This window comes from Miscanthus floridulus, chromosome 12 (genome assembly GCF_019320115.1).
Source record: "Miscanthus floridulus cultivar M001 chromosome 12, ASM1932011v1, whole genome shotgun sequence".
NCBI classification, from domain to species: Eukaryota; Viridiplantae; Streptophyta; class Magnoliopsida; order Poales; family Poaceae; genus Miscanthus; species Miscanthus floridulus.
In genome coordinates this window covers 40,160,950-40,178,640 of record NC_089591.1, presented here as the reverse complement: position 1 = coordinate 40,178,640, position 17,691 = coordinate 40,160,950, and the positions used below count along the sequence as shown (strand labels likewise).

Here is a 17,691-nt window from a genome sequence, read left to right as displayed (position 1 = left end):
CAAGACCTCAATGCCTACCAATGGACATCTCGACCTAGATGAGGGAGGTAACTCGGTTGATCAAACTCTCTACCGCTCTATGATTGGTAGCTTGTTATATTTAACCGCATCTAGGCCCGACATCATGTTTAGTGTGTGTATGTGTGCTAGGTTTCAAGCTAGTCCTAAGGAAACACATTTAATTGCCGTAAAAAGAATCCTTAGGTATCTTAAGCACACTCCAAGCATTGGCCTTTGGTATCCCAAAGGAGCTTTATTTAAATTAATTGGCTATTCCGATTCAGATTACGCCGGATGCAAAGTTGATAGAAAAAGCACATCCAGAGGGTGCCATTTGCTTGGTAGATCACTTGTGTCTTGGTCCTCCAAGAAACAAAATAGTGTGGCTTTGTCCACCGCCGAAGCGGAATACATTGCCGCGGGTGCTTGTTGTGCACAAATATTATACATGAAACAAACTTTACTAGACTATGGAGTAGTTCTAGAGAAAGTACCTCTTTTGTGTGACAATGAAAGTGCGGTGAAACTTGCAAATAATCCGGTTCAACACTCTCGCACCAAGCATATAGATATCCGCCATCACTTTCTAAGAGATCATGTAGCTAAAAATGATATATCACTAGAAGGTGTAAGATCCGAAGATCAATTAGCGGATATCTTCACTAAACCGCTAGATGAAGCTACATTTTGTAGATTGCGGAACGAGCTCAATGTACTTGATTTTAGTAACTTCACAAAAAAATTGAGCTTGTGTTGTCCCTTGCATTCATTGTAATATACAACATGTTTAATTTGTGGAAATGCATATAGGGCTTGTCTAACATGGTTAAGATAACCGCCGAAAAGCATGTGAAGAAGCTTAACCTTGGATCAAACTTGACAAGCAACTAGATTTACTTACAAGCATTACATATGCATGATTTTTGTTTTGTCGTTTTGTTCCATTTGCCCTCTTGTTGCTTATTTTCTTAAAAAGAATTATAGCCTAAGGCAAAATACTTTGAAAAATATGAGGGTTTGAGAGAGGTCACTCACATCAGTCCCAATTGGTGTTTATTTGGATCTTATTTAAGTTGGGACTTGATTGGGAACAGGCAGCGCGAAGGAAGTTTGAAGATTTGCTGGAAAAGGTGCACCGGACGCTGCACCGGACGCTGCTGTCCAGCGTCCGGTCAGAAAGGGTTCAGCGTCCAGTCGATTGGAGGAAGATCAAATTGTACTGACCGGACCCTGCCTGCGTCCGGTCATGGACCACCGGACGCGTCCGGTCCCGATTCCAGAGGATTTGGACCTCTCTGGAATCGACCGGACGCTGGGTGGTAGCGTCCGATCGCTACCACCGGAGCGTCCGGTCAGTGGATCTCGCGCGTCTTAAGGACTCTTTTCCCGTTTCCTTTTCTGTCGCGTTTTTGGGGGTTATTTATTCGGACCTTTTCTTCTTCCTTGATCCAAGCCCGAGCCGCCGCCGTGCCCTAGCCCACGCGCCACCAAGCCGCGCCGCCGCTGCCTCACCGCGTCGCCGCTGCCTCGCCGAGCCGCCGCTGCCTCACCGAGCCGCCGCAGCCTCGCTCGCCAGCCCTAGCCCGAGCAGCCGCATCGCCGCCTCCTCGCGCTCGCGCCTCCGTGCACCTGCCCAGTCGCGCCCGCGCCTCCGTGCGCCTGCCTAGCCGCGCCGTCGTGCCTTCGCCTCGCCGTGCCTCCACGCTCGGCCCCCGCTCGCCAGTCGAGCCCACAGCCGAGCCACCGCGCCAGCTTGCCTCTGCAGCACCTCGCCGGCCACCTCGCGCCCAAGCTCGCCGCTCAATAGTTGCCAAGGCTGCCGGTCTTCGCCGAGTGCTCTTGCCCTATCCTCCCATTGATTGGTATGGCAATTTTCGCGTTTTCAATCTTGATCTCCAACTGTGACCTAGATCAAATTCTAAATGCACTGATTCCCCATTGCATTCAGGGCGTTTGACCTAACCCTAGCCCGGTTCCGAGGATCCCCCGCGTGACATCTTACCTCTTCTCGGTTCGCTGATCATCAGGTAGAAAGCCATTCGATTCAATTTCGCATCTACATTTCTTTCTCTGTTAGGGTTTTGTATCTATTAGACATATGGTATTTATTTGTATATCCATCTATTCTATCGTGCAGCGAGTCGGTTCCATTGTGGTTCAATTGGCAGTTGGCAGTTAACTCGGAGCCAAGCTCGCGAGTAAGGATCGAGGCCAAGCCTCAAAAGCGACAGTTTGACAGTTGATCTTCATCAGCGTCAGTTCACCATCTTGTCAGTTCAGATGGCTTGCACCAAGAATGTTGGTGGTGGCCCAGGTGATGATGATCGGAGGCCCCCGCCTCGTCAGCCAGCCGGATCCAAGGGCAAATCAACCAAGCAAGTAACATCCAAGAAGTGGAAGTACCCCGACGCAGAGACAGCCAGAGCAGCAGCTGTTGCAGAGGCCGTAGAGCGTGCCGAGAGAGGTGGCACCCGCAGCGGAATTGTCATTGCAGATCAGCCAGTTTCACCCGCAGTCAGAGCTGCGATTGAGGAGGTTAAGCGTCGTCACGGTAGTCCAGCTGGGACTGCCACGCTTGCAGGACGACGGGTTGCCATTGAGGAGGGTCCGTCAGCACAGCAGCAGCCTCCACCAGCAGAGCCTCAGCCAGCCCAGGAGACTCAGGAGAGTCAGGAGACCGAGCCGGCACCTCAGCTACGCCGCTTGAGTTGTACTAGTGCTGCAGTTCCACCAAGGCCAGCTACACAGCGCAGGGGTTCACGCCCTCCACCCAAACCACAAGGTCCGCCTCTAGTGGTTCACCTCGACTTGAGGGCCGCTACAGCCAGGCAGGTTCAGCAGCTGCGGTTTGTTGAGTTTGAGGTCTGGTTTCCTCCGAGGAGGGATGAGAGAGCAGCTGAGGGGTTCTACACGCCACTACAGGAGGATTTCTACAATGCATATCTAAATAGTGGAGCAGTGTTCAGATCACAGAGGGTCTATCCGATAGAGTCCATTGTGGCAGCAGCCGTAGAGGGCATTCGGCAATACTTGTCATATTTGCCAGGACTGTCAGACCTGATTGGACGGACAGGGATATATGTACCTTCTTGGGTTCGTCAGTTTTATGCCTCGCTCTACATCGATCCTCATCACAGATTCATTCACTTTGCCTTCAATGGCAAAGACTATAGAGTGACGAGTAGCAGGGCCAGAGAGATACTGAGACTACAGGAGCAGCCTGTAAGGATGCATGAGGTTTGCTATGGACATCAGGAGCCTCCCAGGCATCCTCATGGAGGGTTGGTGCCCCCTACAGACTTAGTGCGCCATTACTTCAAGGAGCCGTTTGGTGAGGGGTCAAGCAGGAACCCCAGTGACTTGACTCCTACAGCGAGGATACTAGAGGCCATCATCAGGAGGACATTGCTTCCCAGGTTGGGATACAGGGAGGGCCTGACTCGCTTACAGCTCTGGCTTCTCAATGCCATTATGCAGATGACAGTGTTTGACATCTGGGACCTCCTTCTTTCAGAGATGGAGGATACTATAGCTGAGGGATTCAAGGGTCGCAGGCAGCTTCCCTATGCTCACTGGATCACATTTCTCATCCATAGAGTTGTGATTGATAAGCCCCCTAGCATGATGGATGAGTATACAGGTGCCACTACGGAGTTCCCAGCTTACAACCTGTCATAGAGGATCAGACACGCCACTCCTCCGGCACCCAGACAGCCTAGCCGTCATCCTGACGTGCCAGAGTCCACAGCTCAGCAGGACGAGATCATCAGAGGGATTGCAGCCACTGAGGAGGCGGAGCTAGAGGCACAGCAGGAGGTGAGTGAGTACAGTGACAGCTCCGACGACGACTATCTGCCTATACCTCAGATGCCTCCACGCAGACACGATGCAGAGGCAGGTAGCTCCAGTTCTGCTCCACCAGCTCCACAGACAGACCCTGCTCTCATTGCTATTCTTGAGCGGATGCAGCAGGATCAGACATGACAGGCACAGGAGACTGCTACAAACTTCACACAGTTTCAGGCTTGTCAGGACGAGTTTCAGCGGCAGCAGCAGCTCCTTCAGCACCAGCAGTTACTTATGCAGCAGCAGCTCATGGGATTCATGCAGCATGTAGTGACAGCCATTGGGATCCCACTGCCACAGACTTCGCCCCAGCTTGCACAGCCTCCTACCACTTCGACGACTCCAGCAGTACAGCCTATCGGGCTTCAGAGTCAGGGACAGCCTCCAGCTCAGTTTCCTTCACCTCCTGTACAGGTGTCCTAGTGGTTAGCCTCACCTGGTGTAGCCCCGCAGTTCACTCCTTATCACACGGGTTTCTCACCAGAGCAGACGTCCTCACTATTCGTTCCTGAGTCGTCAGTCTCCAGGAGTCTTGGAGCATCATTCAGTGAGTTGACCGGCATGCCTACCCCGCCTCACATGCATACTGCCGGTCCGTCTACAGCAGCTCCAGCTATCATGACTACTCAGCGGCTCCCCTCGTCTGTCGCCTCGTCAGATCCTACGACAGATATACTTGCAGCTTCACAGGCAGCACCAGCTCAGACCCAGACCGCTTCAGCGACACTTCCTGCTTCAGAGGGTCAATCAGTTCAGAGCTCAGGGTCAGATGATGATGGCACCCAGTTCCATCTTGCTCCACGTACTTCAGCGCCTGACTCGTCCGCTGCAGCCCCGCCGTCCGACCCCTAGGTTTTGGTGTTTGACGCCAAAGGGGGAGAGGGTTTGAGTATGTAGACTTAGGGGGAGCGAGTTTTAGGGGGAGCTAGTTATTTAGTATTAGCTTATTATATACTTTTGGAGTTTTATTTGTGTGATACACTATTACTTATGCATTCGTGTGTTTACTTTCATGCATACTCTTATTTATATGTGATAGTGCTATCTACGTGGTTGTGATATTTGACATGTGTGACTTCTACTTTGCTTTATCTCTATGTCATATCACTTGTGGAATGCTCATTTGCTTTTGCTTCCGCGTTTACACTTCGAAGCAAATGAGCTTTGTTATTGGTACTCATGCTAATTTCATATCCTTTGAGTACATTGTTTTGGCTTGGGTCATATAAGCTTGACTAACTCTCTTGCTCTTATTGACAAAAGCTTATATGAACCAAGCCCGTCAAAAACCTCACTCCATAACATACTCGAGGTGGTATTGTCATCAATCACCAAAAAGGGGGAGATTGAAAGCATCTAGGCCCCTAGTTGGATTTCGGTGATTAATGTCAATACAAGATTACTATGACTAACGTGTGTTTTGCAGAGATAATTAAGTTAGGTCATGGTAATAGAGATCGATTGGGCAATCGAGGTTGTCATGCCCCTACGATGGAAATCGTTTCGGTTTTCAAAGGATGGACGACAAGGTTAAGGATAACTAGTTCTAAGTGTCGATTGAAGTTGGAGAGACACTTAGAGTAGTTTAGGACTTTGTTTTTCCTTTGGCCGTACTATGAAGGGGGGTATGAACGGGTAGCTTGACCTAGTTGAGTCTAGTGAGTTAGGTGTGGTGCACACTTGTTAAAACTAGCTCAAGGTAGCTCCTATGAATGCCTAAGATCCTTTGGAGCAAACTTCATTCACATATGTTCGGAAGTTGGAAGTGAATGGAGGGTCAAATACTGACCGGACGCTGGCTCCGGTGTGACCGGACGCTGGCCGCAGGGTTCGGTCAGTTCATTTGACCGAGAAGATCAAGTCTGGTATGACCGGACGCTGGGAGGTCATGTGACCGGACGCTGAGGGTCCAGACTTGGAAAAGAGTGACCGGACGCGTCCGGTCAGTGTGACCGGACCCTGTGTATCCAGCGTCCGGTCGTTTACAGTAAGCATCCAAGAGCGACCGGACGTGTCCGGTCAGTACTGACCGGACCCTGACAGTGTCCGGTCATCACTTGAAAACTGGTTCGCGGGTTGAACTGACCGGAGCGTCCGGTCATCACGATCGGAGCGTCCGGTCATCCCGCAGAAGCTCATAACGGTTTGTTTTTCAGGCTGGCTTATAAATAGAAGCTCCACTCGTGAGTGGAGCATCTTTTGCTCATTCCAACAGCTGAGAAACACGTTTGTGAGTGCCAAGAAGAGCAAGGTCCTAGTGAGGTGTTTGTGATTCGAGAATCCAAGAGAGTAGCCTCACTAGCAAATCAAGAGTAGCAAAGTGTGCATCCATCTTCTCATTAGGCTTCGCGTGGTCAAGTGAGAGTTCGTGCTTGTTACTCTTGGTGATCGCCATCACCTAGACGGCTTGGTGGTGATTGGGAGTTTGGTATTCACCTGGCAGAGCTTGTGGGTGACCCAACTCAAGTTGTGAGCGGTTTTGGGTGATTCGCCGCGACGGAGTGTCGAAGAATCAACCCGTAGAGAGCACTTGATCCTTGCACGGATCAAGGGGGAGCTACACCCTTGTGCGGGTGCTCCAACGAGGACTAGTGGGGAGTGGCGACTCTCCGATACCTCGGCAAAACATCGCCGCGTTCATCTCTCTCTCTCTCTATTTACTTTGAGCACTTACTTTGAGCATTTACTTTGAGCAATTCAATACTTGTTTTCATTTCCATAAGAATTGCTTGCTAGAGTAAGTTTGGAACTTAGGTTGAGAGGTTGTTGTGCATTAGTTTGATATAAACACTTTTCTAGGCACAAGGGGTTAATTGGGCTATCCGTAGGATTTGATTATTGCAAGAAAATTTAGAATTAGCCCAATTCACCCCCCCTCTTGGGCATCTTGATCCTTTCACCCATATCACAAGACTTCCTCCAACTACCACCATGTACATCCTGGTACATTGCTGCTGTGGGATTAGCCTACCTCTAATCCCTATCACAAGACTCCCTCCAGCTATGCAAGACATACAAGAATTGCAAAATACACCCGGGGGCTACTCTACTTCACAAACTACCATATTCATGACTGTAGAGACTTCAGAACAAGCAACAAAATGCTCAATGAATCAAAACAGCACTCCACGAGGGTATTTATAGACTGAAGGAGCGGTGCACGTGGACCAGGAGCACAAACGAAACAAGCCTAACAAAGGACACAGTGAAAAGACAGAATTCAATGAAAAAGGACTCAGGCGTGAAGAAACAGTACTCAAGGACAAGCATATTCGAAAGGATATACCAACACTGTACAACTCATGAACAAACAGCATTCACACTCAACCACCACCATACAACTACATCTGACAACAACAAACTACCAGAGAATATGCCAAGACCCTACATCTGAGTTCTTTTTGAACAAAACAACCCGGATAAAGGCTCGGGGGCTGCAACAGGAGAAGTTCTCAGTTCTTTTCAAACAAGGATTCAAGACCCTCCAACTTTTTGTTCCAAATAGCAAGAGGCTCGGGGGCTACACTCAGTGAGTGCACTTTTTCCTTCAAAAAGCACAAATCACCAAGACAACTACTTCAAGACAACAGTTTTTCAAACAACATAAGATTCAAGACCCTCTAACTTTTTGGTCCAAATAGCAAGAGGCTCCGGGGCTACACTCAGTGAGTGCACTTTTTCCCTCAAAAAGCGCACATCACTCCGAAGACTTCTTCAAGACCACACAACAAAAAGAACCCGAACATAACTATATCCAAGCTCTTTTCGACAAAGAACCCGGGTATATGCTCAGGACCCTTTCGACGAAGAATCAGGACGATTTCAAGAAAAGACCCTCAAGCTCCTTGTGCCAAACAGCAAGAGGCTCAGGGGCTACATCCAAATGGGAGTACTTTTTTCTTTAAAAAGGTACACACCACACAAAGATCTCACGAAGCGCTACACGGTTTCACTTAAGAAAGCACTCGAATGATGCTTGTTCTTGCTCAACGAGACTTGAAGGAATAAGAGAAGGCTTCCAGAACTCAACCATGAAGTGCTCGAAAACTTGTCGGTGCAGGACCCATGGGATACCCCGCAAGGAAGGAAAAAGACCTAGTCTAATTAGGATTCTTCCCCTGTAATCTTAGTAGCAGTATTACTCTGTAATCCTACTAGGAACTCTCATTGTAAACCGACTAGGACTCTAGCCTCCTAACTATATAAAGGAGGGCAGGGCTCCTTGGATTGGGAGTTCAAGAAAACAATTGTACGACACAACACTTGACAATCAATCCAACGCAAAAGCTACCACCGACTGGACGTAGGGCTATTACTCGATCATCGATCGAGGGTCCGAACCAGGATAAATTGACTGTCTCTTGCGTTAACCGTCAAGTTCTGCATACGCTGAAGCCCGAACATACTGCCCCAGGGACCCCCGTGGCAGGCTATCGGTGGTCAAACATCGACAGTTGCCACCACCTAGACAGCTTGGAGCAGCGAGGATCGTTGAGTGGAGGTTGGTGATTGTCTCCGGCTCCGATCGTGTGGTGATTGTGAGGGTCTTGTGCCTTCCCTGATGGAGAGCCAAAAGGTAACTCTAGTGGATTGCTCGTGTCATTGAGTTATCTCACTTGAGGGTAGGTTCTTGCAGTGTCCAATTGTGTGGACGAGGTTTGTGCAACACCTCTTAGCCGCCGAACCACCAAGTGTTGGTCGACACAATGGGGACTAGCGTGCCGGCAAGCACGTGAACCTCGGGAGAAAAATTGGTTGTCTCTTGCCCTTTGGTATTCTCCCGGTGATTGATTTAGTATTCATCTTGTGATTGGTTCACTCCTCTACACGGCGGTATAATCACCCTACTCACTCATTTATATTCTTGCAAACTAGTTGTGGCAAGCTCTTCAGTGTAATTAGAATTGAGAGCTTGCTTTGTTATTTTAAGTTCATCTAGTGGAGCTCTTTAGAGTAGCAAGATTGAGAGCTCTTAGTGAGTAGTAACATTGCAAGTTGTGTGCCTTGTAATCATTGCAAATAGAATTGTTGGATAGGTGGCTTGCAACCCTTATAGAGCTAGAGCAAGTTTGCATTTTGCTATTTGTCATACTAATCAAATTGCTCTAGTTGATTTGTAGATTTTTAAATAGGCTATTCACCCCCCTCTAGCCATATTAGGACCTTTCAACCACCTAAGCCAAGAAGTAGGATTTGAGGGTTAGCCTTGAGTGCTACTAGTGTTCTTGCTTGGGTTCCTTGTGTTAGAGGCTTGAAGACTAGTTACTCTTGGTGTTTGTCAGTACCTAGATAGTCCGCTGGAGGACTTGTTCGTCGCACGTGAGCCTCTAACTTGCCCTTCACACTAGCAACTCGGTCCTTCATAGTCAAGCCATGTCTCTTGATCTTCTATACCTAGATAGCCACATGACACCATATCATGTCTTATATGCAATGAGCTCTTCCAAAGTACTAGTTGAGCACTTGTAACATAACCAAGCCATCTCTCCACCATAGCTTTAAGTGTTTCTCACATTAGTGTACGTGTGGACTAAACATTGTGTATCTCTCGCATCAGCCATATGTTAGTTCACCTAAGTTATCACTCAATTACTAAGACCAAACTAGGAACTTCTAGTAGGGAGAATGAATTGGTGTGGAGAAGGAGAGATAGGGAAGATGAATAGTAAAATAAAAAATGAACATACTTACTCCTTGACTGGTGGGACCCAATGTGTATTTGGTATGGAGTATAAGAGCATCTCCAGCAATGCCCCCTACTTGACCCCCTACTCTGGATTTGGGTAGTGGTGGTCAAAAAACCAGCTCCAGCAAAACCCCTACTACACCCTCTACTTTTGTTGGCCCCCCTACTTTTTCGCCCTTCACTCTCTATTCATGTTGGCCCCCTACTCCACCGTGCAAATCCCCCCTCTTCTCTGGCTCGAGCACGCATGAGGACCGACGTGGAGCCGCATGCTCCTCCACGGCCGCCCCTCCCCGGCCCGCCTCGGCTCCCCAGCAGCGTCCTAGCCCCGGTGCGACCACTCCGACGCAGCCTCGGCTCCCCGGCAGTGGCCCAGCCCCGGCATGACCTCCCCGGTGCGACCTCGACTACCAGTGAGGCCGTCCCTCCCCTCCCCGGCGAGCTGCGTCGGTGCGGCCACCCCTCCGGCCCTCCCCTCCCCTGCGAGGCTCCCAGGGCGGCAACCCCTCCCCTCTCGGCGAGGCTGCTAGGGCGGCAACCCCTCCCCTCCCGGCGAGGCTCCCTGGCACGGCCACCGATCGGAGCTTCTCGGCGGCTCCCCTCCCCTCTCGATGAGGATGGTCGAGTTCGTCCATGGGCCATGAGATAGGGAAGAGGATGACAGATCGGTCCCACATGTCATCCTCTGTAAGGATGGATTTGGGGGTTTATTTTAGGCAGTGTTGCTAGAGTAAACCACAAAATATGAGTAGTATGAAAATTGGTAGCTACCTAAACAGAGAAGTAGGGGGTGTTTTAGGTAGCTTTGCTGCAGATGCTCTAAGTCATCTATAAAATTATCTTCCCTAATAACCCTAGAAATGATATTGAGGTCGCAATAATACCACCCTATTGATCGACGATGGTTTATGGGTGACCTAATGGACATGCTAGACTCACTTAGAATATAAGCAAAAAAATTTTGTTACTGCAAAATGAATTGCCTTTCCATTTTTGCTTTTTTTGCGAGATTATTCTTTCGAAGCTACTGCATCTAGCATTCCCGCGTAGAAATACTCTTCCAAAGCTCTTGCTACTGACTTTTTGCATGCTGATGTGCCCCACAACAGCGCAAGAGATTTGATGGATCCGATCCCATGGTCACGGCCTGTTGCTTTCGTTCATTCCCTGCCGAGATCAGTATATGCAACCCTGCACTGGTCAGATTATTCCCTGAGATGTTCACATCTCCTTTCAAACTCCTTCCATCGGTGCAGTATTTTAGTCCGTCTCCTTGAGAGTTGAGACTTGTGCGAAGCTGACGACGAGCGGTGGTGGTGTGCTAGCTTGATATTTGTAGCCTAAACGCGTGAACTGATGATGATACAGATGATTACACAAAGAAAAACATCAGGGTGTGCTCTCTTGTAAATCGCCATCAGAACAACTAATTAACCAGCAGAGATTCGACACGACTCTGCGAATATCTATATCAGAAGGTGGCGGCAGTTGTCACGATACGGTACATCAGCGAAAGCGATTAGTTGAATCGTTTCCTTTTTCTTTTATTAACCTGAGAAGAAGAGGAATCAATGGCGTTGCTTGCAAGAGAGGGACGGTACGTAGTAGCTCAATTCGGCCGAGATTCAGACCAGAAATGCTCACTCTGCATCATGTCGACATGCATGCATGGGTGAGCAAGTTAACATGGACGATTGTGTTTGACCGGAATAATGTACCGGGCCTCGTTTTTTTTTTTTTACTTTGTGATGAGACGCTAGCTAGCTGTGGAGGATGACGACTAATAATGGAGGGCTGGCCGGTGCGGAGGAGAGAGGGTTTGGTCGTGGTGGGGTTAAGGTGTTGACACCTTGTTCTCTGGTGCCTTTGGACCAAAGGGAACAGCACCGAAAAATGAAGGGTTAAGTCCAATTTACACCCTCCAACTTGCAGCAAAGTTTAGATTTCAACCTCGAACTTCAAAACCGGACAACTTTTGTCCTACAACTCTCGAAAAAGTTCAACTTTCCAACCTTCTGGGCGGTTTCGCGGGTGAACAGTAGCTTTTGATATTTTCGAGAGCGCCAAAATATTATATTATTTTTTCGAGCATCTTAACGTCCTTAAATAAAAAAACTTAAAACTACAAAGTTGTAGATCTCATCGAGATCTATAATTTACATATAAAAATTATCTTCATCCGACATCGTATTGAAGGGTTTTCTATTTTTTGAAATTTGAGTCTCATCACGCGATAAAATATGGTGCTGAAATTTTATATTATTTTTTCGAGCATCTTACTGTCCTCAAATGAAAAAACTCAAAACTACAAAGTTGTAGATCTCATCGAGGTCTACAATTTACATATAAAAATTATCTTCATCCGATATCGTATTGAAGGGTTTTCTATTTTTTGAAATTTGAGTCTCATCACGCGGGAAATAATTTTGTCGCGTGATGAGACTCAAATTTAAAAAAATAGAAAACCCTTCAATACGATGTCGGATGAAGATAATTTTTATATGTAAATTGTAGACCTCGATGAGATCTACAACTTTGTAGTTTTGAGTTTTTTCATTTGAGGAAAGTAAGATGCTCGAAAAAATAATATAAAATTTCAGCACCATATTTTATCGCGTGATGAGACTCAAATTTCAAAAAATAGAAAACCCTTCAATACGATGTCGGATGAAGATAAGTTTTATATTTAAATTGTAGACCTCGATGAGATCTATAACTTTGTAGTTTTGAGTTTTTTCATTTAAGGACGTTAAGATGCTCGAAAAAGCAATATAATATTTCGGCACTCTCAAAAATATCAAAAGTTACTGTTTATCCGCAAAACCGTACAGAAGGTTGAGAGGTGAACTTTTTCGAGAGTTGGAGAGCCAAAGTTGTCCGGTTTTAAAGTTCGAGGTTGAAATCCGAACTTTGCTGTAAGTTGGAGGGTGTAAATTAGACTTAACCCAAAAACGAATGGACACTGCTCGGTGGTCGGAAGGGTGGCTGGTAACTTTGCTTTCAGTCCTGAGATATACTCCTATGACCTAGAGAAAGGAATCATCACGATCCGACGTGCTGCCGATGTGGCGCAGCATGCACGCACTGGCACAGCATGGCGCGTATATGGTGTTTTGTCTTTTCGGATGCAGAAATTTTAGTGGTGGTGGTATGCGACTATGCGTATGCCTCGTCATCGGACAGTCAGCTGTGGAGTAGGGTAGCAGCAGATTCTCTATTTTCTTGTGGCTTTGTGCCTTTGTTGAAGTATGGCCACTACTATTTCCACTGCATTTTATCGTCCGGAGACAAGTCGACTAGTCGAGCATCTGCGATTAGACCAGCAGCAGCAGATTCAGCCCTTTTTTTAGTTCGCGAAAAATTTTCCCAAAAAGTGCTACAGTATTCATCACATCGAATCTTGCGATACATGTATGGAGCATTAAATATAGACGAAAAACAAAACTAATTGCACAGTTTAGTTGGAAATTGCGAGACGAACGTTTTGAACCTAATTAGTCCATGATTGAACATTAATTGCCAAATAAAAACGAAAATGCTACAGTAGCCAAATTTCCAACTTTTCGCGAACTAAACAAGGGCTCATTCTAAACCGTCTGCGCGTGATCGCGTGAGATGTGTTCGGTTCCCGGCTTCCATCCTCCGAACCCGAGGCCGGAGGCAGGCAATCCCGTTGGCGTTTGCTCGCAACCGACGCGAGGCGGCGAGCCAGCTGCGCAAACCGCCACAGCCCATCGTTTCCCGCCATCTCAAAGAAACCGTCCCCTGTTTTCTTCCAATCAAAACCCGCCGAAATGACCGCTTTGCCAGTAACAATCGCACCCCCGCCGGCTTAAGGGCACGGCCGTCGGCGGCGTCACATTCCACGCATCTAGTTTCATTTCATCCAATCCGCTGGCGCCTTGCTTAGCTTGCGGGATTAGCTTCAAAAACCAGTGGGCTAGTAGTAGATTGTGTGTGGGTCCAGGAGGCCAGTGGGCGGGGTTGGAGAGGAATCCTGGGCAGTGCCCGATGCTGCCCGCGGGCAGTGCCACATCCCGGCCCCTGTATAAAAAGAGAGGAGTGCTCGCCGTGGTGCCGCAGTTTGCCGCTCTCGGCACCTCGGCGGCGGCCTCTGTTTTCTTTCCTGCCTATCAGCTGCCGGTTTTCTCTGGGTCTGGTAAGCTCCTAGGAAGCCTTCCTCCTATCCCTTTACTTCTACAGTTCTAACTCCTACCTAGGAGAAGAGAAACACACTGCTGTGCTGGATCTGTTCCTCTTTTTTAAGATTTTTCTATTCAAGCATGTGCTGCTTGTGGAGTTTAATAGGAAGAACTAGGTAGAGCGCTAACCTGAAACGGATCACTAACTGGGTTCCTTCTTCGGTGCATGTGGTAGCTCAAATCATCAAAACTTGTGTATTTGGCTTGACTACTATAATTTTGTCCGCCGGTGGAAACTCTGCGTACAATCACTTTCTTTAGCGATCCTTGTAGTAACTAATTTAATCAGTCATCCTAATGGTGGTTATCCATCCAGGCACAGGAAAGTGAACAAAGAACCAGTAGGGGCTGATGGCGTCCAACTACGTCGACACCGTGGCGGAGGAGGGCCGGTTCCACGGCCACGGCCACGGCCACCACAGCACGACGCCGACCGGCGCGGCGTCGTCGCCCAAGACGATGCGGAGGAGCTGGTCGTCCGCCTCGTCCGCCCACAGCCACGGCCACGGCCATGGCGCCGCGCCCAAGTGCGTCTGTGCGCCGGCCACGCACGCAGGCTCCTTCAAGTGCCGCCTCCACCGCAGCAGCTCCCATGGCCACGGCCACGGCCACCCGGCGTCCCCTCCCTCCCCGGCCACCACCTCCGCCGCGCCGCCGCCGGCCGCGGCCCCGTCTTCCTCCCGCACCGTCGCGGCGCAGTGACGGCGCCCCGTCTGTGTCAACCAAGAAACGCCGGCCCAGCAGTAAAGAGGAGAGAAGAGAGAGAAACGGAAAAAGGAAAACATACTCACCCTCTGTTAGACTGTCTCCAATGGATGTCTCATATAGACACCCATACCCAAAATGGATCTTGAATGGTACTGAATCGGTCTCCAATAGAGCACCTATATGCGAGACTTATTTTGGGTTATAGCAAAGGTACAACCTAAATATGAGTGTCCTCTCTCCTGAAGACTCATTTGCATAAAGGGTTTTCTTTTGGGTCCTGTTGTTGGAGAAGACCAAAAATAGGTACGGAATCATTTACCTGTAGCGCTACTCAAACGTAAAATGGATCTTATATTTTAGGTAATGTTGTTGGAGATAGCCTTATGTGACACAAGAAAGGGAGCTTATTGTTACAGCCTTATAGATCACTGGTATTTTATGTAAGTGGGTAGCATGTCCTAGTACATGTTCTAACAGAGATTAGAGAAAGGAGTAGAGGAACGTGTCGAACCTGAGACTGTAGAGGAGGATCCGCTCGCGTCTGTCATGGAGTCGGTGTCTGCGCTAGGACAGCGATGGTCGGGGAAGAGTACGGTGATGAGAGTCGGTGCCTTAAGATTTTTTTTTCTATGTATGTCTTTTGTGACAGTTCTAATACCTATTTACTTCTATCTCGGTGAATCTCGATCCCTAGAACGAACGAGGCTTCACCAAGATCTTTTATATCAAATTTTGAGGACAAAAACTTCTTGTCTCCAGTAGTAGACTGACATCACTACTAGCAAGTAAGATGTCGTCCACATACAGGACAAGGAAGCCATTCTTAAACTTTGCATAGACACATTTGTCCTTAACATTCTCTTTAAACCCAAAATTCCTTATTGTCTGATCAAACTTCAAGTACCACTGTCTTGAAACTTATTTTAATCCATAAATAGATTTCTTTAGACGACATCCCTTTCGTTCTTTTTCTTCCATGACAAAACCTTTCGGTTGTGCCATGTAAACATTTTCCTCTAAGTCTCCGTTGAGAAATGCCGTCTTTACATCTATCTGATGTAATTCTAAATCGTAATGTGCCACTAATGACATTATGATTCTGAAGGAATCTTTACATGAGACTGAAGAAAATGTCTCATTGTAATCAATCACTTCTCTTTGCGTAAAGCTTTTTGCTACAAGTCGCGCTTTATATCTCTTTATATTCTCTTTAGAGTCAAGTTTTATTTTGTAGACCCATTTACAGCCTACTGTTTTGACTTCTTTAGGAATTATTTTCAAGTCCCAAACTTTATTGGCATTCATAGATTTTATTTCATCTTCCATGGCCTCAAGCCACTTTGATAAATGATTACTTCTCATTACTTCTTCAAATAAGGTGGGATCATCCTCTATTTGAAATTCCTCAGTATTGTATACTTCATAGTCAGTAGGAATAACTGATCGTCTAACTCTTTAGGACCTTCTAGGGGCCTTCACATTTGGCACATCTTCTGTTTGAGGCTGTTGTTGCTCCCCCTCATGTGTGGCAATAGGTTCCATAGGATTCTGAAGAACAAGTTCCTCATCGTCATTCATTGTTGCCACAGGCAGAATAACAACAGGTGCTGGCACCACAGTGTCTTGCACTATCGGTGCAGCGACAGCAGGTAGTGAGAAAAATGGCTCATGAATCATCAGAGTGGGCGTATATACCCGCTTCTCTTCAAGGTCAATTTCTTGAGCTACCATGCCCCCCTGATCATTTCATCCTCTACGAAGACAGCGTGTCTCGTTTCCACAAACTTTGTATATCTATCTAGACAGTAGAAATGAAAACCTTTTGATTTTTATGGGTAGCCAATGAAATGGTAACTTACTGTTTTAGGATCTAGTTTCCCAATGTTTGGGTTAAATACTTTAGTCTCAGCAGGACTCCCCCCCACACGTAAGTGGTTTAGTGAGGGTACTCTTTCTGTCCACAACTCATATGATGTTTTGGGCACCGACTTATTTTATACTCTATTGAGAATATGAATGGTGGTTTTTAACGCCTCCATCCACAGGCTCAACGATAAGGTGGAGTTACTTATCATACTGCGCACCATATCCATCAGGGTATGATTGTGCCTTTTAGCTACTCTATTCTGCTGAGGTTCGCCCAGTGTAGAATATTAGGCTACTATGCCATTCCCCTATAAGAACCTTGCAAAAGGTCTAGGAACTTGACCATATGGGGTATGCCGACCGTAGTACTCTCCCCCACGGTCTAACCTGACTATCTTAATCTTTAAATTATGTTGGTTTTCAACTTCTGCCTTAAATATCTTAAATTTATTCAATGCTTCTGTTCTTTCTTTGATTGGATAAATGTAGCCATAACGGGAGTAATCATCAGTGAATGTTATGAACGAATCATAACCATCCACACTCTTTATAAGAAACAGACCACAGATGTCTGTGTGAATAATCTATAAAATTTCTACGCTTCGTTTGGCATCTTTCTTAATTTTTTTACATACTTTCCTTTTATGCATTCTCTACATTGTTCTAAATCTGAGAGCTCTAATGGAGGAAGAATATCATTCTTAACTAGTCTTTCTATTCCCCCCTCGAAATATGGCCTAAACGACAGTGCCATAATTTCGACAACGTATCGTGAGCTCTCTTTCGTTTTCTGTTTACATAAGCAGACGATGATACATTCTCATTGTCGCACGCAACGTTCCCATCATCGCATACAACATTCACATTATCACGTAGTGATAAAAAATAATTTCGACATGCATTATTAAATATTATCTTACATTTACCATTTCCAAAATGACAATCATATCCATCATTGTCCAAGCATGAAACACTAATCAAGTTTCTCTGTAAAGAGGGAACATAAAGTACATCTCTAAGTAAAAGAGTGAAGCCATCAGCAAGCTCTAGATAAAGATCACCAATAGCTTTGACATCTGCTCGAACTCCATTTGTAACTTTAACGTGTCTTTCACTTCTTTGCGTAGTCCTCGTCGAACAGAATTCCTGTAAAGAATTAGCAACATGAACAGTTGCACCTAAGTCAATCCACCAAGTAGATTTCGAATATTGTACATACAGGGATTCATTTATGAACGTAATAGTGTTCTCACCTTTCTTTACCATGATCATCTTTAAGTAATCGAGACAATCTTTCTTATAATGTTCCGTCTTCTTGCAATAGAGACACTGATATTTCTCTACTGTGAACTTATTTTGTTGAGGCTGATGCAGCATGGGATC

The 17,691-nt window shown here is 46.9% G+C and overlaps 1 protein-coding gene across 1 annotated transcript; it reads left to right on the top strand.

Annotated features, from left to right (window-relative positions):
* The first annotated feature begins 13,555 nt into the window (after positions 1–13,555).
* On the top strand, positions 13,556–15,116 carry LOC136497459 (uncharacterized). The gene is made up of 2 exons (XM_066493261.1): positions 13,556–13,691; positions 14,051–15,116. The coding sequence occupies exon 2, from the start codon at positions 14,086–14,088 to the stop codon at positions 14,434–14,436; it is 351 nt and encodes a 116-aa protein (XP_066349358.1). The 5' UTR covers positions 13,556–13,691; positions 14,051–14,085; the 3' UTR covers positions 14,437–15,116.
* Positions 15,117–17,691: the final 2,575 nt, after the last annotated feature.